At 47.3% G+C, this 27,218-nt stretch overlaps 1 protein-coding gene across 4 annotated transcripts in view; it reads left to right on the top strand.

Moving 5' to 3' along the window:
* The window catches only part of RREB1 (ras responsive element binding protein 1), a 142,526-nt gene extending 117,022 nt beyond the window's left edge, over nucleotides 1–25,504 (top strand). For 2 of the 4 annotated variants that reach the window (XM_064161145.1, XM_064161143.1), the window contains exons 9-11: nucleotides 43–2,785; nucleotides 17,493–18,239; nucleotides 21,028–25,504. In XM_064161145.1, the coding sequence (XP_064017215.1) occupies nucleotides 43–2,785; nucleotides 17,493–18,239; nucleotides 21,028–21,539 (4,002 nt within the window). In that variant the 3' untranslated portion in view covers nucleotides 21,540–25,504. The remainder of the gene's footprint in view (nucleotides 1–42; nucleotides 2,786–17,492; nucleotides 18,240–21,027) is intronic. The other 2 variants (XM_064161144.1, XM_064161146.1) reach the window with 2 other exon arrangements.
* The last annotated feature ends 1,714 nt before the right edge of the window (nucleotides 25,505–27,218 follow it).

The raw sequence follows: 27,218 nt of genomic DNA on the forward strand, positions 1-27,218 counted from the left end.
TACCAGTTGGAGGTATCAGAAGTGTTTCTGTCTGTCTTGCAGGTGTGGTGTGAGACGAATCTGCGAAGGTGCATCAGTGACTTCCATCGGTTTATTTGCGAGACATGTAACAAAGCATTCCCCATGCTTTCGGCACTCAAACTGCACATGGAAACTCACGTGGTGGATCAGGGAAAAGACAAGCACAAGCCACAGTCCACGACCCCACCCAGTGAGAACCCAGACCAGAAAGCCTTCATGGCATCCTTGGGCCTACAGTACACCAAAGACATCAAGCCTGTCAAGCAGGAGGACAATACACAAGATGAGGTCCAAGAAATACAGCTCAGAGCACTGAAGAGTAACCTACCTCAGGAACCCGGCAGCACCGGTCTGCTCAGCCTCTCTCCTCTGGAAGCTGCCTCTATGGGAGGGTCATTTTCAGTCCTTCCCCCTACAAAAGAGAACATAAAGCTTCTTTCGCTGCAGCCTTTCCAGAAGGGTTTTATCATCCAGCCTGACAGCAGTATTGTGGTAAAACCCATCTCCAACGAGTCTGCCATTGAGCTGGCAGATATTCAGCAGATCTTGAAGATGGCTTCTTCTGCTCCTCCTCAAATCAGTCTTCCTCCACTTTCTAAGGCACCTTCTGTCCCTGTGCAGTCAATTTTCAAGCATATGCCACCGCTGAAGCCAAAGCCTTTGGTAACGCCCCGAACAATAGTTGCGACCTCTACACCACCTCCTCTTATCAGTGCCCAGCAAGCCTCGCCTGGCTGCATCAGCCCAAGCCTCCCACCTCCCCCTCTGAGGTTGATCAAGAACTCAGTGGAGTCCTCCTCCAACTCTCACCTCGCCCAGCCAGGAGCCAAATCAAGTGCTTCCTCACAGTTGCTCCTCCAACCCAAAGTAGAGCCTTTAACTCAGCATGAGATGAAGACACAACTGGAGCAGGACAGAATCATTGAAGCTCTCCTGCCTCTGAGTATGGAAGCCAACATCAAGCAAGAGGTCACAGAAGGAGAGCTCAAAGCCATCATGGCAGGGGCAGCAAACAAGAAAGCCCCAACCATGAGGAAGGTTTTGTATCCTTGCCGTTTCTGCGACCAGGTGTTTGCCTTCTCTGGTGTCCTGAGAGCTCACATCCGCTCTCACTTGGGTATTTCCCCGTACCAGTGCAACATCTGTGACTACATCGCAGCCGACAAGGCGGCGCTGATCCGGCACCTGCGGACACACAGTGGGGAGAGGCCTTACATCTGCAAAATCTGCCACTACCCCTTCACAGTGAAAGCCAACTGCGAGAGGCACCTGCGAAAGAAGCACCTCAAAGTGACCAGGAAGGATATAGAGAAGAACATTGAATATGTCACCAGCAATGCTGCAGAGATGGTGGACGCCTTCTGCTCCCCAGACACTGTGTGCAAGCTGTGTGGTGAGGACCTCAAGCATTACCGGGCCCTCCGCATTCACATGAGGACACACAGTGGCTGCCAGAAGAAGAAGCCGTTTGAGTGCAAGGAGTGTGGCACAGCCTTTTCGGCCAAGAGAAACTGCATTCACCATATCCTCAAGCAGCACTTGCACGTGCAAGAAAGGGAGATTGAGAATTACATCTTAGCAGTGGACTGCAGTGCTCAGGAAAGCCAGACAGACCCTCCCTTACTGGAGGACAGCACTTACATGGACCACAAGTCCGTGACGCCTTTCCTGGAGCCGCAGAACGGCTTCTTGCTCGGGACGCCGTCGCACGTTCCCATCAAACTTGAACCTACGGGCAACTTCCCTATGGATTTCGACGAGCCATTGGATTTCTCTCAAAAGAGCAAAACCCTGAGTGCTGTGCAAGTGAAACAGGAGAATCTCTTTGGCTCTTCTCCCTTGTCCCCGTATGACTGTTCCATGGAGCCTATTGACTTGTCCATCCCCAAAGCCCTGAAGAAGGATAAAGATGATGTCCCTTGTGAAGCCAAGAACCAAGAATTGGCTGCTTCAGGGAACAGCGATAAAGCCTTTAACTGTCTGCAGTGTCCTGTGGTTTTTGGTGCCAATGGGAACTCAGAGACAAACATGGCCATCAGGCACCCTCAGCCACTGAAAGGTTCATTGCATTTGACTGTCCCAATCATTTCCCCAGCTCTTCTTGGCAATTCTACCTTGCTGAGACCTTTGAGGCCTAAACCACCACCACCACCTCTCTTGCCAAAGCCTCCAGTAGCTAAAGAGCTGCCACCGTTGGCTTCCATTGCACAGATCATTTCATCCGTGTCTTCTGCTCCTGCATTGCTGAAAGCAGAGGCTGCAGACGCTAGTCCCAAGGCATTGAGCAGCTCCACTGGGTGTGACGTATCAGGGAATGCCAAAACAAAAGTGACAATCACAACCACAATGCAGAGAGACTCCAGCCTGCCCAGTGACCTGGCTCAGGCCTGTGAGCCAGAGCAGTCTCCTGTTGCTGATGCCAGCTTGACTAAGAAAAGAGGGAGAAAGAAAGGAACAAAAAACAAGCCTAAGCCCAGCAGTGGTGTGGATCTGGAGTCAAGTGGGGAGTTTGCCAGCATCGAGAAGATGCTGGCTACCACAGACACTAATAAATTTAGCCCCTTTCTGCAGTCCACTGATAATTTCAAGGAAGAAAGTGGAAGAAATGGAACAAGTGAGGATGAAAAGGAAACTGCTGAAGATAAGCTGCTGAGAGGGAAGAGGAATGCTTACTCAGACTGCTTGCAAAATATCCCCTGCCCTTGCTGTCCTCAGGTGTTTCCGTGGGCAAATTCCCTGCAGCGGCACATGCTCACTCACACAGGTAAGAGCTGCTGAGGATGTACCTCATGGAAGGGCCTCACTGTGGAGGAATCTCCTTTCTTGTTCTCAGATCTTTTTCTTGTCGTTTCATGTGTCATATATTATATATAACAGCTGTTGCTGTTGGGTGGTGGTGGTACATATTTTAGTAACAGAATAATCTCTGCTTTTGAGTATCAAGCTGCCCAGTAGAGACAGACTTCTGGTTGCTGAACGACAACCCACTGAAAATGAGCCACCATGTGCCCAGGTGGGCAAGAAGGCAAAGAGCATTCTGACCTCTTTCAGGAATAGTGTGGCCAGCAGACCACAGTAGTGATTGTTTCCCTGTATTCATCACTGGTGAGTCTGCACCTTGAGTACTGGATTCAGTTTTGGGCCACTCACTCCAAGAAGGCTACTGAGGTGGTGTAGCATCTCCAGAAAAGGGCAGCAGAGCTGGTGAAGGGTCTGGAAAACAGGTGTTGTGAGGAGTGGCTGAGGGAATTGTGATTGTTTAGCCTGGAGAAGAGGAGGCTGAGGGAAACCTTCTTGCCCTCTACAACTACATGAAAGGAGGCTTGACCCAGGAGGGTTTTGGTCTCTTTTCCCAGGTAACAAGTGATAGGATGGGAGGAGATGGCCTCGAGTTGCATTAGGGGAGCTTTAGGTTGGATATTAGAAGAAAATTCTTCATGGAAAGGATTCTCAAACCCTGGAACAGGCTCCACAGGGAGGTGACTGAATCTGCGTCTCTGGAGGTGTTTAAAAACCACAGAGATGTGGTTCTTAGGTACATGTTTAGCCCCAGACTTTATGTAGAGTTAGATAATGGTTGGACTCCATGGTCTTGAAGGTCTTTTCCAGCTGAAACAACTTTAGAATTCTACAAAGAAGGTAAATTAGACTGCTTAAAGCCCATTTAACTCCAGTGACATACTTTACCATAGCTGGGAAAAGCTTGGCTTCAGATGTTCTGTTATTGGCTTATCTTGAGAGTGAACATGTGTGTCAAGTATTTCACTGTGCCTTACATGGTTTGCTTGCCTGCTTGTTTGCTTCAGAGCAAATATGTATGAAGTTGTGGCAGGAAAATAAAATAACAGTTTAGCATTTTGTTCTTCTTGTGATGGGTCTTATTTGGTAGATCAAAGAAGGAGGACACAGGAAACATCATCCATCCTGGGCATTACGTAGTAGTTTGCCTATGGGATATGTTTCTTCTGTCTATTAGACAGCTAAAGGTGGGCTTGAGGAATGGAGATGTGTATGGAGTCTTTAGTAATTTTGCTACTGTGTAGTCAACCTCAAACCTACAAGATGTGTTCTAGGTTTAGGGTTACTTTTCATTCTGCACTGCAAAGGAAATACTCTGTTCTTTTTTTTCATTCCTTTTCCCACCCACACTATAATAAGGTAATTAGCAGATCCTCATCATGCAAGGAGGGAGAAGAGACAAAGCTGCACTTGCTGCTGTAGCTGTGAGTGACTTAAAAGGATACAGTTTACCTCACCGTGCAATCTAAGCTCCTGGTGTAAAGAGTAAAACTTAGGGAATTGAGTACTGCTCTGTAAAAGAGAAGTGTTGGGTTTTTTTAAGGATTTGAGGTTTCCTGGAGCAGCCAATTCCTGTCTGTGCTAAAGAGGGAAATCTGGAGAGGTAAAGGAGGTTAGCTAAGAGGTTTAAAGGGAATCCAAGCTGTGGAGCAGTCCCTGTTACAGTTTGCTTTAGGTGACGTGAGGACATAACTTGCAAGGTAACAGTGCAACAGTGAGGCTATTGTTTTTTGGCCCACAGAGACCAAATCATTCCATGTTATTAAGCGTACAGTTTACTTTCCATGGTGAAGGAGAGCTCTTTATTGGTATCAATTGTTTTCTAACACCCTTCTTTCAAGAAAAAAAAAAAGAAGTTACTGAAGAACCATTCACAAGGCGGAAAACAATAGAGAGGCTTTTCCCAGACTAAGGGGTTTGACCTGCTTACTGATGGCAGACTTCCAACCTAGCAGCACTGGTGTAAACCCTTAATGAAGACAGGAAAATGCACTCAGCCAAGAGTTACTGGTAAAACTTGTCTTCCTTACCACCACTGGATTTGCAAGGAGACACTGTCCTTTCAGAAGGCCTGTGCTGCAATTCCCACAAGGAAGGAGAGCAACTGCAGCAGTAGCAGCACTGGATCCTCAGTGCAGGTACAAGATTTTTGGTGATACCATGGTGTTGTATGATCAATGCACTCTGGCAATGATAATACCAAGCTCTAATCATCAGCAGAGACTTCTGCTGGAGGACCGGTTGACAGCACACTTTGGCCATAGGACATCTCTTTTTGGGTGACATCAGCACTCTGTTTCTAAACTGGATGTTGGCTGTTTGCAACAGCTTCTTTGTGGCAGTGCTGTAGACGAGGCTTAATGGAGGGGAGAGGGAAAGGTAAGAGGGCATGGTAGTTCCAGCAAGGTGGTGCCAAAACAAGGATGCATTCAGCCGCAGTGAGCCCTGTGTTTTTGTGGGAAGTGTCAGGTGCTGGTGGCATGGGAGCACCTTGGCAGCTGGCTGATAGATACAGCAGTTTATTGAGGGCATGTTCTGGGTGGGGGGGTTGGCTTTCTCATGGATATAGCTACAAAGAGAGTGCTACAGAGATGATGAGGGAGTATTACCATGGAAAAGACTGAGAGGGGATCTTCTCTATTTCCAAAGGGTAGGAAACAAGGGGCTGGGGCCAGATTCTTTTCAGTGGCACCCAGTGATAAGGGAAGAAACAATGGGCAGAAACTGGAACCCCGGAGCTTCCATCTGAGCATTAGAAAGCCTTCCTGTGAAGGTGCCAGAGCACTGCCAGTTCTAGCAGTCTATGTCAGTGTGTATGGAGTCCTCCATATCACAATTCTATTGAATGTTAAAGACACACTTAGATATGGACAAGATTGTGTCCAGGCACTTGTGGAATCTCTCTGGAGAAGGAGACTCCACAGCTTCACAACTTCTCTAGGCAGCCTGGTCCAGTGCTCTGTCAACCTCACAGGAAAGAAGATGTTCCTTATGTTTTGGTGGCACTTCCTGTGTACTGGTTTGTGCCTACTGTCTCTTGTCCTACCATTGGTCACCATTCTCTTGGCCTCACCTCCTTCCTCTCCCTTTTAGATGTTGATGAGTATTGAGAAGGTACCCTCTCAGTCAGTTCCTCTCCAGCCCCAGCTCTCTGTCTTTCTGAACCATAGAGATGCTGCAGTTCCTTCAACATCTTTAGAACCTCCACTGGACTCTCTCCAGTAGTTCCCTGTCTCTTTTGAGATGGAGGAGCCCAGAACTGGGCACAATACTCCAGATGTGATCTCAGTAGGGCAGAGTAGAAGGAGAGGAGAACCTCCCTCAACCTGCTGGCTACACTCTTCTCAGTGCACCCTAGAAGACCATTGTACTTTCTTGCCACAAAAGCACACTGCTGGCTCTTGGTGATCACCAGGACTCCCAGGTCCTTCCTATTGCATAGCTTCTGCAAAGTGTCCTGCCCAGATTAGTCCTGCTGTGCTCATTACCAAAATTTGGCCAGCTCTGAGTCAGTGTGTAGACACAGATTTAGTTTAATCCAGACCCATCACAATTCTTGGGGGGGGGAAGCTAAGGAAAAGTGAAATCATAGAATCATAGAATGGTTTAGGTTGGAAGGGACCTCAAGGATCATCCAGTTCCAACCCTCTGCCATAGGCAGGGACACCTCCCACTGCAACAGGTTGCTCAAGGCCTCATCCAACCTGGCCTTGAACACCTCCAGGAAGGGAGCATTCACAACCTCCCTGGGCAACCTGTGCCAGTGACTCAGCACCCTCACTGTAAAGAACCTTTTCCTAATATCTAGTTTGAATCTCCCCTCTGCCAGTTTAAACCCATTCCCCCTTGTCCTGTCATTACTAGACCTTGTAAATAGCCCCTCCCCAGCCTTCCTTCAGATACTGGAAGGCCATATAAGGTCTTCCTCAAAGCCTTCTCTTCTCCAGGCTGAAGAGCCCCAGCTCTTGTAGCCTGTCCTCATAGCAGAGGTGCTCCAGCCCTCTGAGCATCTTTGTGGCCTCCTCTACATACTACACTTAGCCTCATTATTTTTGAGGTTTCCCTCAGGGAGTAGGCTTATGTTATCAGAGGAGCAGTTGCCTTCAAGGCAACTTGCAGGAAGCAGAGAATACTGCTCTTGTGAGTGATCTCTCTTGTGCCTTTCTAGGTGACACTTTTGGAAAGCAGTCAGGTTTCCATCTGGGAATAGGACTACAACTTGGGGTGGGAGTATTGAAGTTTGCACAGTAAGCAAGACTTTTGTTTTGGTTTTGAGATCTCCAGCTAGGATGTTTGTGTAGAAAGAAGAATCTTATCTGTTACAAGTGTTGGTCTGTATGGCAAACATTTTGTTGATAAAAAAAAGTTTTCAAGGCTGAAAAATCTGAGAAAATTGTGACCTGAGATGCAGGTTGAGTTTCAAGTAATTAATCCCCAGCTAATCCTGTCGTTGCATGCTTGAAAAGAACTGTGGAGAGGAATTGGGCTATCATGAATCAAAAGGATTTCTGCTCACCTTTGAAGTTCTGTTTTGTATTTGCATTGTGAACGAAGACAAATGGAAGTGCAGAAGCTGGTGGTGTTCATAAGCACGAGTTGATGGTTGGTTTAGCAGGCAGCTAAAAAGAGAGTGACTTGAAAGCCCAGAAAAAGCAGGATCCTGATGCTTCTAAAAAGTTGTGTTGACACTGGAAGAAAATTAAAACAAAGAGCATCCAAGATGTTTGTGGGATGTGGAGAATCATTGCCTTGTACAGGTTGAGATGTTTAATGAGAGCAGAACCAACTTGAGGGAGATTCAAGTGAGAAACATCTCCGTGTGCCCAGGTGGCTAAGAGAGCCAATGGCATCCTGGCCTGTAGCAGGAACAGTGTGGCCAGTAGGACAAGGTTATTTTTCCCCTGTACTCAGCACTGGTCAGGCCACACCTTGAGTACTGTGTCCAGTTCTGGGCCACTCAATTCAAGAGAGATGTTGAGGTGCTGGAATGTGTCCAGAGAAGGGCAACAAAGCTGGTGAGGGGCCTGGAACACAAACCCTATGAGGAGAGGCTGAGGGAGCTGGGGGTGTGCAGCCTGGAGAAGAGGAGGCTCAGAGGTGACCTCATTGCTGTCTACAGCTACCTGAAGGGAGGTTGTAGCTATGTAGGGGTTGGTCTCTTTTGCCAGGCAACCAGCAACAGAGCAAGGGGACACAGTCTCCAGTTGTGCCAGGGGAGGTCTAGGTTGGATGTTAGGAGGAAGTTGTTGGCAGAGAGAGTGATTGGCATTGGAATGGGCTGCCCAGGGAGGTGGTGGAGGCACCGTCCCTGGAGGTGTTCAGGAAAAGCCTGGACTTAGTGCCATGGTCTAGTTCATTGGACAGGGCTGTGTGATAGGTTGGACTGGATGAGCTTGAAGGTCTCTTCCAACCTGGTTGATTCTCTGATTCTGTGCTGGTGTCTCAAAGAGGCTGGTGGGAGGACTGATGTGTGTGTGCAGAGGTTTTGGTTGTGAGATGAGAGATGTGACAGGAGCCCACGTCCTTTTAGGAGTAACTATCCTCACAATCCATCTGTATCACAAAGATATCTTGCAGAACTGCTGTCCTCATGGCACTGCACGATCCTGCCTTTTCCTGTAGTCACTCAGTCTCTTCTGGTCATTTAAATGCATTACAGACATGAAAAACTTTAGTGGGAAAAAAATGATTGGTTATTCAACACCAAAGTGCATGGAGAGATACCCTGTAGCTTTGATGGAAGTTGTTCAACATACAGCACCTGATTCCACCAAAGTGCATGGAGAGATACCCTGTAGCTTTGATGGAAGTTGTTCAACATACAGCACCTGATTCCACCAAAGTGCAGGGAGAGATACCCTGTAGCTTTGATGGAAGTTGTGTCAAATTCACATGGGTGAGAGACATCTCAGGAGCCTGCAATCAGGATGTTGTAGTTGGTCACCAGGCAGCAAAGGGAGAATAGGCAAACAGCCAAAGAGGTTTCTTACTGTGCAGGACAGGTGGGTCTGCTTTCTTCTTGTGCCAGCCCTTCCTCTGTCAGAAGGCGGTGCTGGCTTTTTACCCCCATCGGCATGTTGTGGGTTGTTTTCCCAGAGGTGTTTCACCCTGTATTCATCTGCGTGGCAGCTCTCCTGCTATTTCTTGCCTGCTGTGCTTGGAGAGTTTAGCAGTGAAGGAGATAGAATGCCAGATCGTGTAGGGCTTTGCTGTAGGCAGGCGAGTAGTGCTTAGCCAGAAAGGACGAGCAGGCACAAAACCAAGAGCGGCTGCAGTCACTCGGGGGTTTTCTGTGCTAACCAAATGGGGTGGATGCAAGAAGGAAGCTCAGCAGATGGTGGTCCATGTCCCTTGCCTAAGAGGTGTTTGCACAAGGGAGCGGTTGCTGGAAGGTGTTCACACCTCCAGGGTCACTTTGTGTCAGCTTCAAAGGAGAGCTGCTGAAATAACAAACCGAAAGACAGCAAGGAGTTGGCTCTGCATGGCAGGGTAGTTAACATTCTGAATGGGCTGTACCTCAGGGTAGCTGCTGATCGGATGGCACAGAGTGTGCACAGGATTTTCCTCTTACATTTCCAAGCTCCAGTGTGTTTGGGAAAGTGCCATCTTCCCAGCCTCTCTCCTCCTTTCTTCTCCCTTTAATCCAGCAGGTTGCCTTGCAGTAATTCAGATGTTGTAATACAGGTCTTGGTGCTAGGCTGGCATTAAAGTCTGCCGTGCTGGAGACATGTTACGACGTGATTTGATCTTGCCTACCATAAAGAGACTAAGCTGCCTTGTTACCTCCTTAACAGGCTATAACTTCTCAGGGCTGCAGCCTGGTATCTGGGCTGTCACATGGGCTCCTTCAGCCTATGCAGACAACATATGGCTGCAGCCTGAGAGAGGAAGACTCATGTTATGACATGATCTCTTCACAGAACAAAAGTCTACAGAAAAGACTCTGGAAGTGTTCAGCTTTGAAGATCTTCGTGGCACAATGAAACTAAAATCATAGAATCACAGAAATATTTCTGGTTGGAAGAGAACTTTAAGATCACTGAGTCCAAGCATTAACCCAGCACTGCCAGGTTACAATTAAACCACGTCCCTCAGCAACAGATCTGCACAGCTTTGAAACCTCTGTGGGGAGATTCCACAGCTTGACATTCCTTTTGGGGAAGAAATTGTTCCTAGTGTCCATGCTAACCCCTCCCTGGTCCTAGTTCTTGTTCCTTGGAGGAAGAGATTGAACCCCACCTGGCTCCACCCTGCTTTCAGGCATTTATAGAGAGCAAGAAGGTCTCTCTCTTGAGCCTCCTTTTCTCCAGACTGAACAACTCCAGTTCCCTCAGCCACTCCTCTCAAGACTTGTGCTCTTCACCAGCTTCATTGCCTTTCTTTGGATCTGCTCCAACACCTCAGTGTCCTTCTCGTGGTGAGTGGCCTGAAACTGAACCCAGTATTTGAACTGTGGCCTCACCATTGCTAAGTACAGGGGGGCAATCACTGCCCTGGGCCTGGTGGCAATGCTGTTGCTGATACTGGTCAGGTTGCTATTGGCCTTCTTGGCCACCTGGGCACACTGCTGGCTCCTATTCAGATGGCTGGCTGTCAACATCCCCAGGTCCTTCTGTGCTAGGCCCTTTCCAGCCACCTGCCCCAAGCCTGGAGCATTGCAGAGGGTTGTTATGACCACATTATAGGACTTGGCACTTGGCCTCATTGAACCTAATACTATTAGCCTTGGCCCATCAATCCACCTTGTTCAGATCCCTTTGTAGAGCCTACAATACTTTACTTGAGTCTAATGTAACCTTTCTTTGTAGTCAGACTCATCTTGATGTGGTTCAGTGGGTTGGTGGGGTGAGGAGAGAGGGATTCTAAAGCTACTCAGATGAGCACTGGCTATAGCATGTAGGATGGGTAGGAGTTCAGTGGCAGTAGATGTTGTTCTTAGCAACCAGCACCGGGCGAGTCAGAGCAGTTCAACCTGCCCCTGGCAGACAGAGCCTTGGGCCATGATTGGATAACACAAAGCACTTCTTGGCTGTACTGGCTGGACCTGTTCCCAGCTGTTCATCCCCTCAGCTGTAGCTGACCCAGCTGCACCAAAAGAGAAAAAGGGCAAAAGAAGGGACTGGCTGTTGGTAGCATCAGTTCCCAGGTCTAGTTCAGGAGGGACATAGAGCTGCTTGAGAAAGTCCAGGGCAGAGCCATGAAGATGAGTAAGGGCATGGAGCATCTTGCTTACGAGTTGAGAGTGAGGGAGCTGGGGCTCTTTAGCCTGGAGAAGGGGAGGCTGAGAGGTGACCTCAGCACTGTTCATAAATATGTAAAGGGTGAATGCCAGGAGGCTGGAGCCAGGCTCTGCTCAGTGATGCCCAGCGACAGGACGAGAGGCAGTGGGTGGAAGCTGAGGCATAGGAAGTGTCATGTAAACAGGAGGAGGATTTTTTCACTGTAATGGTGACAGAACAGGCTGCCCAGGGTGGGTGTGGAGTCTCCCTCTCTGGAGATGTTCAGAACATGCCTGTGTGATCTGGTATAGGTGATCCTACTCTGGCAGGGTGATTGGACTTGGATGATCTTTCAAGGTCTCTTCCAACCCCTGACATTCTGTGATTCTGTGATCTAGCCTCAAGGAGCACATTGGTGCAGCTGAGGTGTGGAGCTGGCAGCATCTCCTGGAGACACTGGGGATCGATGCTCTTCAAATTGGCTTTGTGCCTTCCCACAGCTTTAGACAGTGAGGAAGGAGCCCAGGCCCTCTTCTGTGTGGCACGACTTTGGTTTAGAACTGGCCTTGTCAAGTGGTCTTTAATCGTGGTCCAGAATTCTTCAACTGCCTTGGACCCGTGGTCTGTGAAAAATGGGTTTCAAAATCGGTGGAAAGAAATTGAAGCTTTGAAGCTGTGTCTTAGATAAAAAGGGAAAATGTCTCTTTTTGTGCTCCTGTTAGGAGGTGCTTGGGGCTCATCTGCAGAACCCATGCAAGGGCCACATTTGGACATGGCTAATCCAAATTTCACCATGTGTCAGAGGGAAAGGGAATGAAGGGAGATGCATGAATGAATGGGGCAGCTATGAATTAAATGAAGCTTGAGAATGAGGTGTAAGGCAGGAAGTGCAATTCAACAGAGCATCGCTGGGAACAAAGGCATGCAGGAACTGCTGGGGGTCTTTTTTTCAAGCAAAACAGAGCTAGAATGGTGGTTTTAAATAGAATTTAGAGACAAGGAGGCTGTGTGAGTGATGGGGCTTGTCCTTGGTGCGTGGAGAGGGAAGGAACAGTCTAAAGCTTCTGAAGCAAAGTGAGGACATCTGGCCTGATTTGCAGCAGTCAGGGCAGGGAAAACCTGTACCGGCAGAGAGGCATAAAATCAAATCATGGAGCAAGTGAAGGAGTCGTCCACTTCCATCATGTTAAAGCAGCTCTGCCTCTGTCTCGTTAGGCCTTCCTGAATGCTCCCTTCTTGCAACGAAACACTGCTGACAGAAGAGAAATGTGGGATGGGAATAGGGCAAGGGATTATCTCTTATGTAAGGCAGAAAGAGACTTTGCTGAGGAAAGATTTCTGTCTTAAAGAGGCATGCCTCTGGCGTGAGAGGGTCGAACACAACCCACTCTGTGCTAGGCAAATATTGACACACCGAGTACACCCAGTGAATTTCCTGATTGGCACTTAGCAGAATTCATCTTTGCTCTAGATCTCTGCCCATTCTGACACTCCAGATATCATGTGTGCCCTGGGCACAGCAGGGACACTTTCTGGTTTTCCCAACTTTTCTTGCTGTTTCTACCTCTGAACTATATTTTGTGAGTATTTCCTAGAGGGCAAAGGGCTTCAAATAACCATTTTCAGTGCCAGGCAAAGTTTAACAGCTGCTTCAGTGCCACAGCTTAGGGTAAGGCAGGACCTGTTTGGCCTGAATGCTAGAGCTGTTGTTTGGAAGATACTGAGGAGATGGTGCTTAACTTGCTGATTGTATTCCCTGCTTTCCAATGAAATTGGAATTCAACATAAGCTGAAAGTCCAGCATTTTCAGGGAAGAGGTCTACTGGTTAGGTTCAGTCAGAGTTAGTCCTGGTTGCTTTTCTTTGTGTGGATGCCCTCAGCTGCTCCCTTGAAGGTACTGGAGGAACATGCTTTATGTTAAAGGCAAAAAGTGAGTTTTTTTGCAGAGGTTACATTCTCCTCTTCCACCAGATGCATTCAGTTTTGTTTAATGTACCCAAGCCTTTTCTGCCTTGGATGTTTTCATTTCAGAAGCCATTCAGCTCCTTCAGCTGTGGGCTAAATAAACATTTCACCTCTCTGTGTGCATGTCATGTAATGAAGGTGGCACATTTTAGTGCTTAGGGTGTTTACAATAAAAATGGACACAGATAACCCCCAAAAGTTTGCAAGTCGACTTCGCAGGTTGGAAAGATGTTTCCCTGGATGATCTTGGAGGTCTCTTCCAACCTGGTTGATTCTCTGATTCCCCCATCTGTAGGTGGAAGTAGAAGCAGCATTGGGCGAGCGGGGCTAAAAACAAAAGAGAACTCACAAATTTACTAGGCTGCTACCACCTAGTGGTAGCTGTGTCCCTTGTAACATACGAGAGCAGTTGGGGTTATTTCAGTTAATGCAGGGCAAACAGTAAATCGTTGGCTCATCTGACTGATAATGCCAACTACTTGTGCAACATCCCTTCCCAGTGCTCTGTCTGCTGCAGTTCGGAGCATTCTTTGTGCGATGGGTTTCTAACGCTTCTCTCAGGATGCCAGGAATGTTTGGCAATAAATAGTTGCTTTAAAGACCCAAAATCATTTCCATTACAACACCCTGTTTTATCTACTAACTCCTTAGCATCTTAAACTCTACTTTCTATTCCACCTTGGTTCCAGAAAAAAAGAAACCCATGGGAAAAGAAGAGTCAAGCCAGCAACCTCCCCACTTTGATCTCTGTGTGCTCTTTTATCTGAAACTTTCCACCTTTGCTGTCTGCCCTGATGATGTGGTTTGTGTATGCAGGAAAGTAGTTTGCTTCTCTTTCGTGTTCTTTCTTGACTCCTATAAAAGATGAAGTGGGGTCTTCTGCCTGGGCTGACTGAGAACTGCAACCTGAACTGTAGGTAGACCTCAGCAAAACAGACTTTTCTTTCCACAGTTCAGAGGGGAAACTATTTTGGTTACAACTGTATAGGATTTTTTTCTTGCAGGTAAAAAAGTTGTTGAATTCTCAGATGGAGTTCTTGATGTTTTGCTTATGAATATATCTCCTAAGAAGGTCATTATTTTCCCAGGAGCTGATGAGGCAGCAGCTAAGTTACTGATAGTTGCTTCATGTTGCTGTCATCCTTACCTCCCTGCGCAGCTCTTCGTTCTCCTTTGCCTTGCCCATGTTCTTTTGGCTCCAGTGCCAGAAATGGCATAATCAAGTAGTGTCACCTTCTTGTCTTCACTTTGGAGGACTGACACAAGCTCTATTGTCCATGACAGGGCCATGTATTCTACTTCCACAATACAGAATGAAAGAGTGGTGGTGGGTGGGAGCCTTGTCAAGCTGACCTCTCCACTCTTATCCTCTTGACTTGACAAGTATAAATATCTGTGGGATAACAAACGGACCAGAAAGTGTTCTACAACCTGAGTAAGTGAAAGATGGGAAGAGGGTGAAAGCAGTGGCAGGCCTTTCTCACACTCCTCAGCATCTGGGTGCAAGCACCTGGATGGAGATAGAAAACCTTCTTGGACACGATCCTGGGTAACCTTCCAACCCCTACCATTGTGTGATTCTGTGACTGCTTTGCGCCATAAATCAACAGAGTTCTGGAAATAGGAATTACCTTTCTGACAGGAGCTCAGCCTTGTTGGAGAGATGTTTGCTTGCATCTGATGGTTTGGTCAAAATCTTTCTCCTTGACTAAGGTTTGTTTGCCATATGGCCAACAAGGTTTCTGTTGCTGTAGATAGGTGTAGAAGCAGGAGTGCAGAGCCAAGCTTAAACATCTTCTGGAGTGGGTGGAGCAGCTGCCAATGTGAAACTACCCTTGTAGTGTCTCTTGCACTGCAGGAGAAATCCCACAGCAGCCCTGCCATGGCTGTCTTCACAACCATTGTTTACTAAGCCCCTCAGCAGCTGCCCCACCGCTCCTCCAGTCCGGCTGCAGCAGAGCCTGGCTGATTCTCACCCATGCTCAAGCACCCAGGGTCTGTGCAGAGCAGCTCACTGGTTCACCAGTTGCAGAACCAACTGTGCAGGTTGGGGGTAACCACAGAGCACAGTGGACTCGTCAGGTGCTGCCACCTTACAACAGGAAGTTTCATTAGGGGCTGGTGAAACTCCCTCTTGGTGAAGAAAACAGCAGGTGTGGTTTGTGTAGGTCAGAAGGAAGAGTGGCTCAGCCAGGCACGTATCTGTGTTAGCTTGTTCCTGACTGTGACCCTACCCCAAGCTTGAATGTATTCATGCAGGGGTGGAGAAAACCTGCGTACATCTGTGCTGCAAGAGTCTGGAGTGGCCTTTGTCCCTTGTGAAAGCATGTTCTTTAAACTGCACATTCTTGCTGTTCACCTCTCCTGTTTGCCTGTGCTAGTAAGGCAGCATTTCCTGTCTGTGGACCACCCATCCCATGGAGCTTAGCTCTTGTGTGCAGCAAAATGCAATTGTAGGTCAGCCACACAAGAACAGAATAACAGCAGGGAAGGGGATCAGGGCAAAAAGAAGACAGGGTTCAGGTACAGTTTATCTGAAGGATGAGTATAGCATAAGAAAAAGAGTCAGGTTTTGGAAGTACTAGAAGGAGAAGCAGCAGCTTAGTGAAAATTAGGAGAAAACTGGAAAATCATGCATGGCATATGACATGTAGAGTTTAAAGGTTGGGAATTCTGTGGTTTAGAGCATTAAGACATTCTGGGTTAGTCTTGCTTGTACCTGAGTGCTATTAGCATGTGTTCCCCTTGTTCACTTTGGTACTTCCTGTTGAAAACCCAACTCATGCTGCATCTGCTGCCTTCTCTTTGGTTAGCAAAGAGTTACACAACACCTCACTGGGTAGGATAACAGAGGAGCTTTCATCTCAGTCTCTGTGCCCTTAGCTGCTCTCCATGCTGTCAGAGCTCACATGCTTTCCTGCCCTGCTCTCGTATGAACCCACTCCGTGCTGTGCTTGCAATCTTCCTTTGCAATCTTTGCTTGAACTGTTTCTGCCTAACACACCTCCCTGGGGAGGGGACATGGTGACCCACACATGTCAGGAGGTGCCCACCACTTTGCTGAGGATGACCAGCAATGGCAGGGTTATAGCAACCCTTTCAGGTGCTTTCTATTGGTTTCACTTCAAGGTCTGAGGGAGTTGGGCCTGTTCAGTCTGGAGAAGAGGAGGCTGAGGGGAGACCTCATCCCTTTTTATGACTACCTGAAGGGAGGTCAGAGCAGAGAGGGGACAGCCACCTCTTCTTGGTGTCAAGTGACAGGACTAGAGGAAATGGTTTCCAGCTGTCCCAGGGGAGGCTCAAGCTGGATGCTAGGAAATACTTCTCCACCGACAGGGTTGTCAAGCATTGGAATGGTCTGCCCAGGGCTGTGGTGTCTGCAGGGTTTCAAGCAGCGTGTGGACCTGGCGCTTAGGCATGTGGTTTAGTGTTGACCCTTTTCTGCTGGGTCAAGAGTTGGACTGGGTGATCTTTGAGGACCCTTCCAAACAGATCTATGTGATTCTATGAGGCCTTTACATCCTCTTTGAAAAGTGTTTCCTCCTACTCATGCATCAGTTTGATTAATATGTGGATGTATGTGTGTGACACTGATAAATGTTCAGATTCTCATACAGGGGTTTATAAGTCATCCATCCACCTGTCTCTGGAGCAGTGTACTTGTAACAACAGTGACCTCAGCCTTTCATTGGCATCTCAGCATTTGGTGTTGTCTGGTAGAAGTGATTACATTAAAAAAACCTTAAAGACACTGCAAAGAATCGTGGGCAGGGATACTGTGTACTAGATCAGGTGGCTCAAGGCTCAAAGTCTTCAACACTTCCAGGCCCAGAGCCTCCACAGCTTCTCTGGGCAACCTGTTCCAGTGCCTCCCCACCCTCATGGCAAAGGATTTTTTCCTCATGTCTAATATGTCTGTTTTTTTCCAGTTTGAAGTCCTTAGCCCTCATCCTGTCACTACATGTCTTTGTAAAAATTCCCTCTGCATCTATCCTGTAGGCCCCCTTCAAATACTAGAAAGCTGCTCTCAGGTCTGCTTGGAGCTTTCTCTTCTCCAGGGTGAACAACTCCAACTCTCTTAGCCTGTGTTCATAGGAGAGGCGAGCCAGCCCTCTGATCACCTTCATGGCATATTGTGGAGCAGCTCTAACAGTTTCATGTCCTTCTTGTGTTGGGGCTTCCAGAGTCGGGCGCAGCAGTCCAGGTGGAGTCTCGTGAAAGCAGGGTAGAGGAGGAGAATCACCTCCCTTGACCTACTGTGCGCATGTCTCGTAAAAGAAAGTATTTGTAACCATCTTATTCATGTGGTTCTGCGGTGGTTTGATCTCATTTAATCTCTGACTTACTGGCCTGACTCACACACGAGAGAAACATGTGGAGATTGCTTGACAAGAAGCAGTGGTTGTGGATCTGTGGGCAGCCTGGCCACTGGTGGTTGTGACTTAGCAGAGAGCATCCCCCTCAAAGTTTATCTCTGTTTACTTGCAGACAGCCAGGCTGATGCAGAGACACTAGCGACAGGAAACGAAGTCTTGGACCTGACCTCCGGTGAGAAGGAACAGCCAGGTGAAATAACAGAGCTGCCAGAGAGTGAGCGTGGCCCCAAGGAGGAGCAGAAGGCTGACTCCCCTCCCGCCGAAGAGGATGCTGAAGAAAAAGCAGATGGATATGAAGAGGGCCCCGAGGAAGATTCTGTAAGTAACAAAAGTCTTGACCTCAATTTTGCCAGCAAATTAATGGACTTCAAGCTGGCAGAGAGTGACCAGAGTGCAGGCAGCAGTTCTCAGACTGAAAGGAAACATCCCTGTGACATTTGTGGCAAAACCTTCAAGTTTGCTGGCACTCTTAGCCGTCACAAAAAGGCCCACACTCGTGAGGACAGAAAGGATGAAAGGAGCAGTGAGGATGAAAGCAAAAGCATTCAGGATGATGCAGGAGCTCCCTCGATGCAGGTCTCTGGTCTTGAGCAGGAAGAGTCTCCGATGGACTTGAAGGTAGTGGAGTCTCCTGTGGACTTTGAGGCAACAGGAAAGGAGAATGAAGAGAGCGAAAGCATCTCTGAGGGGGAAGGCACAGAGAGAAAGTCCACTGAGAAGAGCAGTGATGACAGAAAACCAAAGACTGATGGGGCTAAGAGTACTGAAAAAGCAGACAAAAGAAAGAAAGTCTGTACTGTGTGCAACAAGCGTTTCTGGTCTCTGCAAGATCTGACGCGACATATGCGGTCTCATACAGGTAAGAGGAGGCTTGAGAGCAGAACAGATCATAGAATCATAGAGTTGTTTTAGTTGGAAGAGACCTTTAAGATCATCAAGTCCAACCACTAATCCCAGCACTGCCAGGTCACCACAAAACTGTGTCACTCAGCACCACATCTACACAGCTTTTAAATCCCTCCAGGAACAGGGAGTCATCCCCTTCCCCGAGCAGCCTTTTCCGTGCCTTGACAACCCTTCTGGGTAAGAAATTGTTCCTACTGTCCAGCTAAACCTCCCCTGGTTGAACATGAGGCTGCTTCCTCTCGACCTTTTGAGCAGGTCTGCCACCAGGCTGAAGCATCTGCTCTGTAGTTGCACACTTGCTGCTGGCACTTGAGGTTGGAGGCACTGCTTTTAGTCTACAGGTATCTGCAAGGTTACTTCTCTGCCCCAGTCCCCTGCTGCATGTGAAGCCTATCACAGGAGTAGGAATTGACACCACTGTCTTATCATCAATTCCCAAGCTGTTTTTTACCCATACTTTCTTTACTGAGCTTAGAGGTGAGGGCAAGCATGTAGATCCCTGAGCAGTTGCTCTGTCCAGCTTCTACATGGCTTTATGTCTTCACAGTGTTTTGCCAAGCAGTGCAGGACCCTGCCAGTATATGGTGATGCCTTCCCCTGCGAGTGTTAAGAGTGTCTGGTTTTGTCTGATTAGCTGAGTCTGGCACAGGTACCATGCTGAGTGAAAGGCAAAGCTACAGTGGACACCCTGCTCTTCACTCAGGCTTGGGCAGGCAAGGTGGAGCACAGGGAGCAAAATGCTTTGGCTTGGTGGTTAGAACACCTGGGGTTGCTTCAAGTGATAGGGATTGCAGCAGGGCCTTGCAGATGAGATGAAGCCGTGAGCCAGATCAGAGGTGAATTAATTATTCTTATTAACATGTCCTTATCAGTGAGGCCTTTTACCTGTCAGCAAGCTGCTGTGACAGGGGCAAACAGGCAGGTTGACCCTTTTGAAGGTGCTGTCTGCTGAAGACAAGCCCTGTATGATTAAAAACATAGTTGTGCTGTCATTGACAGCGATGTTTAGTCAACTAGCCCAGAGACTAGCACCTTAACCAGACTTTTTACCCTACCAAGTGTGCAGTTGGCCTGTCTTCTTCTGGCATGGAGCCACAAGTGAACAAAAGACAGGTCCCATTCTTGTGCCTATTTTCATACCAATTCAGCAGCTCTGGGAAGATGCTAATATATGAAGTTCTGAGTTTTACCCAAATGATGCCCGCCCTTCTTTCCTTCCCTCTTGTTCAGTTCTATCAGCAAATGCCATCGGGTTTTAATGACAACTGTAAGGTTTGGAGATGCTGTTACTCAGAACAGGAATGTCTGGGACGTGCTCAAGTGAGTGAGGAACCTCTGCCTCATACGTGGCAGTTAGGCTGGAAATGATCTCCCAGTGCAAACTGCTTCGTGGCAGGTCATTGTAGGATGCTCTAGTGCTGCCTGCCCAAGTTCAGGGTGAGCCCCAGCACTGTGTTGGCCACAACCAGGTAGGCCAAGACTGTTGGCCAAAAATGCACCTGGGGAGCCACACCTTCCCTTGCTAGCAGATGCCTGAACAGGGAGCTGCAGAGAAACATTTCTAGGAAGTGTGAGGCTTCCCAGGGACAGCAGAACCTAGAGCCAGCAGCCTGCAGTTTGTAGCTGCTATGTTCTCAGTGGTCCCAGGCAATGAACTGTGCCTTGTTTTCTGCCTACACTGGCACAGGTCTTTGTGGAATTTAAAATGGAGGATGGGTCAAGGTGGGAGCTTCATTCTTCAGGGCATTCTGCTTCCTGGGGACCCTAGGGGAGTTTTGTCTCTAGAGCTGTGCTTGCATTGTTTTCCAGTAAGCTCATGCCCAGGGAAGTATTGAAGCACTTTCTATGCAACAGGCAGCTCTGAGATGAGAGCAGGTGGCCTGTCGGTTACAACAGAAGGGGCCTGCAGGTGCTCTGCACTGTAGCATTGCAGAGTAAGAGGAAGAGTTTTGTCCTCTGAGTAGCATCTGTGGAATAGGCATGAAGAGGTTTCTCAGGAGCTTTCAGGTGTTCCTCCTGTCCTAAAGCACCAGTCATCTGAGGAACACCAGCAGCTCTGTGGGTAACACCCTGAGGCAGGCATTTTTCTCCGAGGCAGTAAATTGTGATCCCCTCTAACTGATAGTTCCCACATCCCATGAATGCCTGACAAGCCAAGGTCTTTAGTTGCTCTGTGAGATGTGGTGGTACTGTCTCTGCTTCACAGAGAGGAGAGGCCCTTGTGGAAGGCCTCACACACTTCATGCTTGCCCATCTGTCAGAAAGAGGGAAATGTTTTCTCAGAGGCTGTTCACTGTTGACCTGGGTAGTATCATCTTGCCATCTCAAGTCCTCCCTCTCCATGTGTGTTAGGGCTGACTCACAGCAGGAAAGCCCCATGTTGGGCAGGCTTTAGGGTGGCTTTTGAGCTCCAGACAGTGACTGCAAATGTCTTCCAGAAAAGTTGCTGAGTAAATTAGATGGGCTGCTAACAAGAACCTGGGACTTACGGTCTTCCTCCCTCCTTAGTGTGGGGCTGTATGAAGCTCATAGGACTCTCAAAGCCTTTAGTTTTGATCTGTCATTTGCACCCTCAGGGATTTGTCTGTATCCGGCTTGGACAGAAGCAAAAATGCTGCCTAAATGGGACTCCTTTGATGCAGATACTGGATTTCCAGAGTGCAGAGTGCCTTATACTACTTGAAACAAGGCTGAGAGACGTTGGTGACTTTGTCTGACTTTGCCTATTAACTCTCTTCTAGGTGAGAGACCTTACAAGTGTCAAACCTGTGAACGGACCTTTACTCTGAAACACAGTCTGGTTCGTCACCAGCGCATACACCAGAAAGTCAAAACCACCCGAAACCACGGGAAGGAGAGTGACAAGGAGGAGACCCAGTCGAGGTGTGGAGAAGACAGCGAAAATGAGTCTAGCCACAGCGGCACCAACCCCATCTCAGAAAACGAGTGTGACTCTGCAGGGGCTGTCGGTAGCCTCACGGGAAGCCGAAATGAGTCCCTGGCTGGCACGGTCAAGGACTTGCCCTGCAGAGAGGAGAGGCCAAGCGGGCGAGGAGCCAGCACCTGCCCCCTGGAGCCCATCAAGAGTGCTCAGAAACAGACTGCGAAAGACCAGGAGCCTCGGGCTAGCTCTGAGCAGGAGAGGCCCTCAGGTTTCATTCAAGACTTGCTGGAGATGCACAACAAAAAGTCTCCCCTGAATCACATCCTCGCCCCTGCAGACAGCACGCCTCAGCTCCTGGGGGTCGAATGACTCGGCTTAGGGGTCAGACCTGTCCCGGCGTGCCCGGCTGAAGGCAGCAGAGCGAGGTTGCTGGAGTCTGGGGTTTTGAAGAGCGACCTGGAGCTGGCGGGGAGTGGAGAACGGCAGACTGGATGCAGTGCCATATGCCTTTCAGTATAATAATGCAAGAGAACTACAGTCTATACTGATTTGAGTGCCTTACTACTTTATTAGATCTTTTGGTATCATAGATTTTTTTTTTCCCCAAAATGATTTCTTTTTTTTTTTAATATTTTAATGAATTATTTGGAGAGGACCTTTTTCATTTAAGCATTAATGTTACCTTTTGTATTGGTGTGCGTGAGCTTGTTCTTGTTCAATCTGTGATAGTTACTGTGTTTGTTCTCTGAGCTGGAAATGGGGGCAGTGGGGTGGGAGGCCCTTAGATACCACAGACAATAACTGGAAGAAAACTGATGTGAATTTCATATGAACTAGTCAGAGGAAAACGCAGGTTGAGATGTTGATTTATTTCGTTCTCAGTAGATGTTCTTGCGTTTGCCACACGGTGGAGCATTAAGCCTGTTCCAGGGCTCCCACTCTGGAGCCGAGCCTCAACAACGTGGCGCGTTCGAAGGTGTTTCAAAGTGGTTCGAGCCAAAAGCAGGAAACACAACGAATTTCAACCTCATGCTTGTTTCCACTTTTCAGCATTAGAAATGGTCTTCGAAATCCTTTTTTTTTTTAATTATTATTATTATTATTATTATTTTGAGAGGGGGGGTGGGGAAGGGTGTTCTGGCCATCGTGGACTGAGCAGTGTATACAGAGAAGAGTTACATAGCAACATAACCTATGGAAATGATGCACCCGCTGTTATATATGTTTGATTTGCTTCAATATATTATTATTATTATTAATATTATTATTATTATTTTATTATTATTATTATTTTATAAATCCATCAGTTGGCTTGTCTCTGCAGTCAGCAGAAACCGATGGGCAATATTTGCCCCTCCCCCCCTCCCGCAGATGCGTAACGCAGCTTGGATTCCCCTCACCAAAATTGCTGGGTTTTGTTTTTTTGACTTAGCGCTTTCACCAGCTCCTCTTCTTATGTTGCAGCTCTTCTACTGTACTCTCAATGAACCCCTTCCTCTCGCCAGAGAGTCGAACAGAAACCAGCGAGGTACCGTCGCACCCGTACAGGGGAGCATCTCACTCGTGGTGCGGGGGGGTGTGTCTGTGGGCAGGGAGGAGACACTTGCGCGAACAAGGAGGCTATGTAAGGCCCCTCCAGGCGCATCAGAAGTACCGCGAGTGGCAGATGAATCCCGTTAGAATCCCGTTGGTGACAGCGTGTGTTACTCAGAGCAAAGTTATTCTGTCTTCCAGTCCAAAGCTAGCAAGAGAGAAAGGCAAGCCCTACCCGTCGTCTTGCTGCCGGTGCGTTCTGGAGCAAGAAAATACTACTGGTAATAAAAACTACAGACATGTTAAAAGTAAATAAAATAAATTAAAGAAAAAAAAAGAGAATAAATAAAATAAAAGAAATTCTTCCTGAGATTTTGGGGTTGATGCTTGAAGACTTAGAGGTGTGTTGTCTAAATTTCATATCAAATCTAATCCCTTTAATGTTGGCAGCTGGGATTTCTCCCCATGGCTCCTGTTGCCGGCAACAGGTGACACTCCAGCCACCACTGTTGAAGGGGTCGAGCAAAATGTCTCCTACTGTAGCTGTGCATTTTTAGGAGTGCCCAGCGTTGATTGTTTTGTTGTTGTCCTTTGTTGTCATTTGTTGTCCTTCTTGTTGTTTGTGAATTGTCTGTCAGTCGTGACCTCTGGGACAGACAGAGCCATAATAGCATTGCCGGAGCCTCACTGTGCTATTCCACCGCTGCAGCCCTACCCTCCCAAGCCCAGCCCTCACTGGGACCCTCCTTCCCTCCCCTCTCCTTGCAGAAACGCGTTTCCTGCTCTCTCCAGGCATGGAGGAAGGTGAGCCTCAAACCCAGCCTAGATTATATTTCATAGAAACTTATACAATTCTCCCCAAATTTTCTGGAGGCCAAAATCTCATCGTCCAGAATTCAGATGCAAGAGAAAGGTTTTCGAGTAGTATTCTTGCGAATAGAGTTGAGAAGAACCAGCTGATGGTTGAGCTATCTGTAACGATTTCTGTTGAGGTGGCTGCGGTGACTTCTCTTGAGGTGGCTGATGTCTGTTGAGGTATCTGTGATGACTTCTGTCGAGATACCTGATTTCTGTTGAGGTATCTGTGATGATTTCTGTTGAGGTATCTGTGATGACTTCTGTCGAGATATCTGTTGAGGTATCTGTAATGACTTCTGTTGAGGTATCTGTGATGACTTCTGTTGAGCTATCTGTGATGATTTCTGTTGAGGTATCTTGATTTCTGTTGAGCTATCTGTGATGATTTCTGTTGAGGTATCTTGATTTCTGTTGAGCTATCTGTGATGATTTCTGTTGAGGTATCTGTGATGACTTCTGTTGAGGTATCTTGATTCCTGTTGAGATATCTGATTTCTGCCGAGGTATCTATCTGTGATTTCTATTGTTGGGAATTGTTATTTTTGGTGTTACTCTTTGTGTAAATAGGGATGTTTGAAGCAGTTCAGAATGAAAGCTAAGGCCAGCTCTAGGTAAACTCGTCACAACCAATGATTCAGATGAAAACTCTCTACCCAGGTGCATTCTACTCAAACCCCTCTCACGCATCCCTTAAATTGTTAATACTATTATAATTATTATAATTATTATTATTTTGGGGTTGGGGTTTGTTTTTTTTTTTGGTCATTTGGGGGTGTGTTTTTGTTTGTTTGTTTTGTTGTTGTTGGGTTTTGTTTTCTCTTGCAGCTCTCCACACTTAAAACTGCTCGATAACTGTGGGAGAGAAGCCATTACTAAACTATATGCTGCAGAATGATGTAGCAAGTAATTAATTCCCAGCAGCCTGCCGGGACGTCTGCTAGCAATAATCACTATTGATTTAAAGCTTTATTTAGCCTTTTATCTATATCCTTGTAGAGTTTTAAGGTCTTGCCACATTTTATTGACATGTTTATTAGTTGAGTTTGACCGAGAACCGTTGCTGTTGTTGGGCTGTTTCGTTTTGTTGGGTTTTTTTGTTTCCTCTCCTCCCCTTTTCCCCCCTCCCTTCCCTCCTTCCCCCCCCCCCAAGTATTAAACTGTGAAATTGATAATGTTTATGGGTGAATCTTAGGCTTTAGTTTGCATGTTCAGCTAATTTGTCTCTATACAATTTTTTTTTGTTTGTTTGTTTGAATCTTTTTATTGTTTTGTTATTTTTGGTTGGTTTGTTTTGGGTTTTGTTTTTTTTTTCCTCTCTCAGGGCTTTTACAAAAAATATTAAAAAAAAAAAAACAAACAAAAAAAAGACATAAAAAGAGAAAAAAAACAAAAGGATCTGAAATTCTTTTTTTTTGCCTGAGTTGCAATGGACTTAACATTGAGATAATTCAATCACTACATTAAGCACTTGACTGTGAAAGAGCAAAAGAAAAAAGAAAGTAACTAAATAAAGGAAACAAAAAAAGAGAGAAGCTTGTTTGAGGCTGTTGTGAAATAACTTCTGGGGGCTACGTGAGAGCCTGATTCCATTTTCAGAGCGATTCATTCTCTTCTCCCTCCTCTCTCTGTCTCTCCTTCCTTTCTTCTCTCTCTCTCTCCACGAAGGAAGTTTAATCCTAGTGATTTCATCCCACACAGGAAACAGTCATAAATGTGTAGAATTCATTATTTTTTTTTTCTCTAAAGGGAACTTAAAAACTGCTGCTACGAATTGTGTACAAGACTGGTTAAATGCCACATGAACAGAGAATCACACGTTTTGTTTTGGTACTCTTACTCCTCTTTTCGTCCCATTGTACAGTACTTCCAAATCCAAACTGAAAAGTACAAGTTTTGTTCTGTATCAAACCATCTAAGCAATAAAATGTTGTATTTAAAAATTAGAGGTTATGGAATGGGCCTGGCTCTTCTTGGGGGTTTGGTGGAACTGGCTTCTCAGGCTGCTCGGCTCCAGGGCGAGGCGCAGGCCACAGCTTAGCTCTGCGCACAGCTTCGCTGCTCTTCTTCCTCCGCTTGAGCTGCTTTGGACTGGAGGCGATGGAAGTGCTCTGAAAAGTCATGGTCATTCTGGCCACCATTTTTTGGCTGCCCAGCCTCTTTGAAAGGTTCTTTTCTCTTGCTGCAGGTCAAGGACAAGGTCTTCGGTGCTGCTTTTCCTGTGCAGGCCCTGGGGGTCAGGGCTCTCTCCTTTCTTGTGAGCATCCATCCAGCACGTTGCGGTGATGAACACTCTTAGTTCTTTTCTCTAGAGATTAAGTCACTTTCTGCAGGCAGAAATCTGCATGTGGCTGTGAAATCTCCAGGGTGTGTTCAGAAGCCACATGTTGTGTCAAAAGAAAGAGAAATCCTTTGTTGGAGCTTGTTGGAGCTGCCTTTGCTGCGTTTTTTTATGCTTTCCTACCAATAAAAGGCATTTCACAGAACAGTGAGCTAAGGAACGGTGCGAGTTGTGTGTCCAGCTCTGGAGGCGTGGAAGTGATGCTGAAGCTTCTGCGTCTTCCTAAGTCCTGGTAAGATGCTTCTTTCTGGTAGAGAACTGAACCAATTCAGAATTGGAGAGCCATACTTGGGGGGTAAACTGCCACTGCTGCTTTCCTCCCTACAACCCTCCGTGTCTTCACGGTAGAGGTCATCACCCCCCCAGAGCACTTTGGTGAGGATGCGATGCCTCACCTCCCAGTGAGAACTGGTTAGAAGAAAAGCAGTCAGCGCCAGCTCTGCCCCAGGTGGGGGATGTCTGATGAAGCACTGCTGGCAGTGCTGACAGCTGAAGGGACAGAAACAGCATTTCTGGGGAAGAAAACCTGCAGAAATGCTACTTGTATCTCTCCCAGCCTCTGGCCTTAGAAATCCCCCTTCCTCCCACCAGACTGATGGGACACTCATGTCCAAAGACCATGGGAGCCTGTCATGAGGTATAAAATCAAGTGGGATGAGTTTAAGTCATTGTGACTAATTGCTTATGAAATAGATGACTTAGAAGTCTAAGTTGGTTAGAACCAAGTTAGAAGTTGATTTCTTCTTCAATAAGGCCATGATCCAGTTTATAACCAACCAACCCTTGGGTTCTTGGCCACAGAAGAGTACAATTAGTGTGCCCAGCTCTTCTAAGTTTGACTGTGATGATTCCTGAGCTGGGCATTTCCCTGTTGTTCTTGTCTTCAACAGGGTTATACCTTGCAGGCCAGCAGAACTTCGGTCCTCCTGCCTCTGATCCTCCCTGCCCCAACTACTGGGCAGTGACAGCTTGAGCTGGCCTCTAAGATGTCAGGTTAACAGATGAGATGATAGTGTTGCCACCATGTGTCTCCTCCTTGCTGCTTCCTCAAGCTCATCCCCTAATGCTTTCCCCTCATCTTTTTTAAGGTGAAGCTGCAGGTTAATTCTTGACATGGGTGGAGAGAGTGAAAGAGCTGCCATGTTGTGGATCTGACCTCAAGGGCTGAGTCCACATGCTTTCCCCAGAGCATAAAACCTAGGAGAGGAGCTAAATGCTCTGCCACCAGAGATGCCTTGGCAGTGAGGGGCACCAGGAAGGTGGGGGTTTCCATGTGTGGAACATGAATCCATGAGATCTGGGTCACGGAGGTCAGTCTG

Source organism: Pogoniulus pusillus, chromosome 21 (assembly GCF_015220805.1).
Source record: "Pogoniulus pusillus isolate bPogPus1 chromosome 21, bPogPus1.pri, whole genome shotgun sequence".
Classification (NCBI taxonomy): domain Eukaryota; kingdom Metazoa; phylum Chordata; class Aves; order Piciformes; family Lybiidae; genus Pogoniulus; species Pogoniulus pusillus.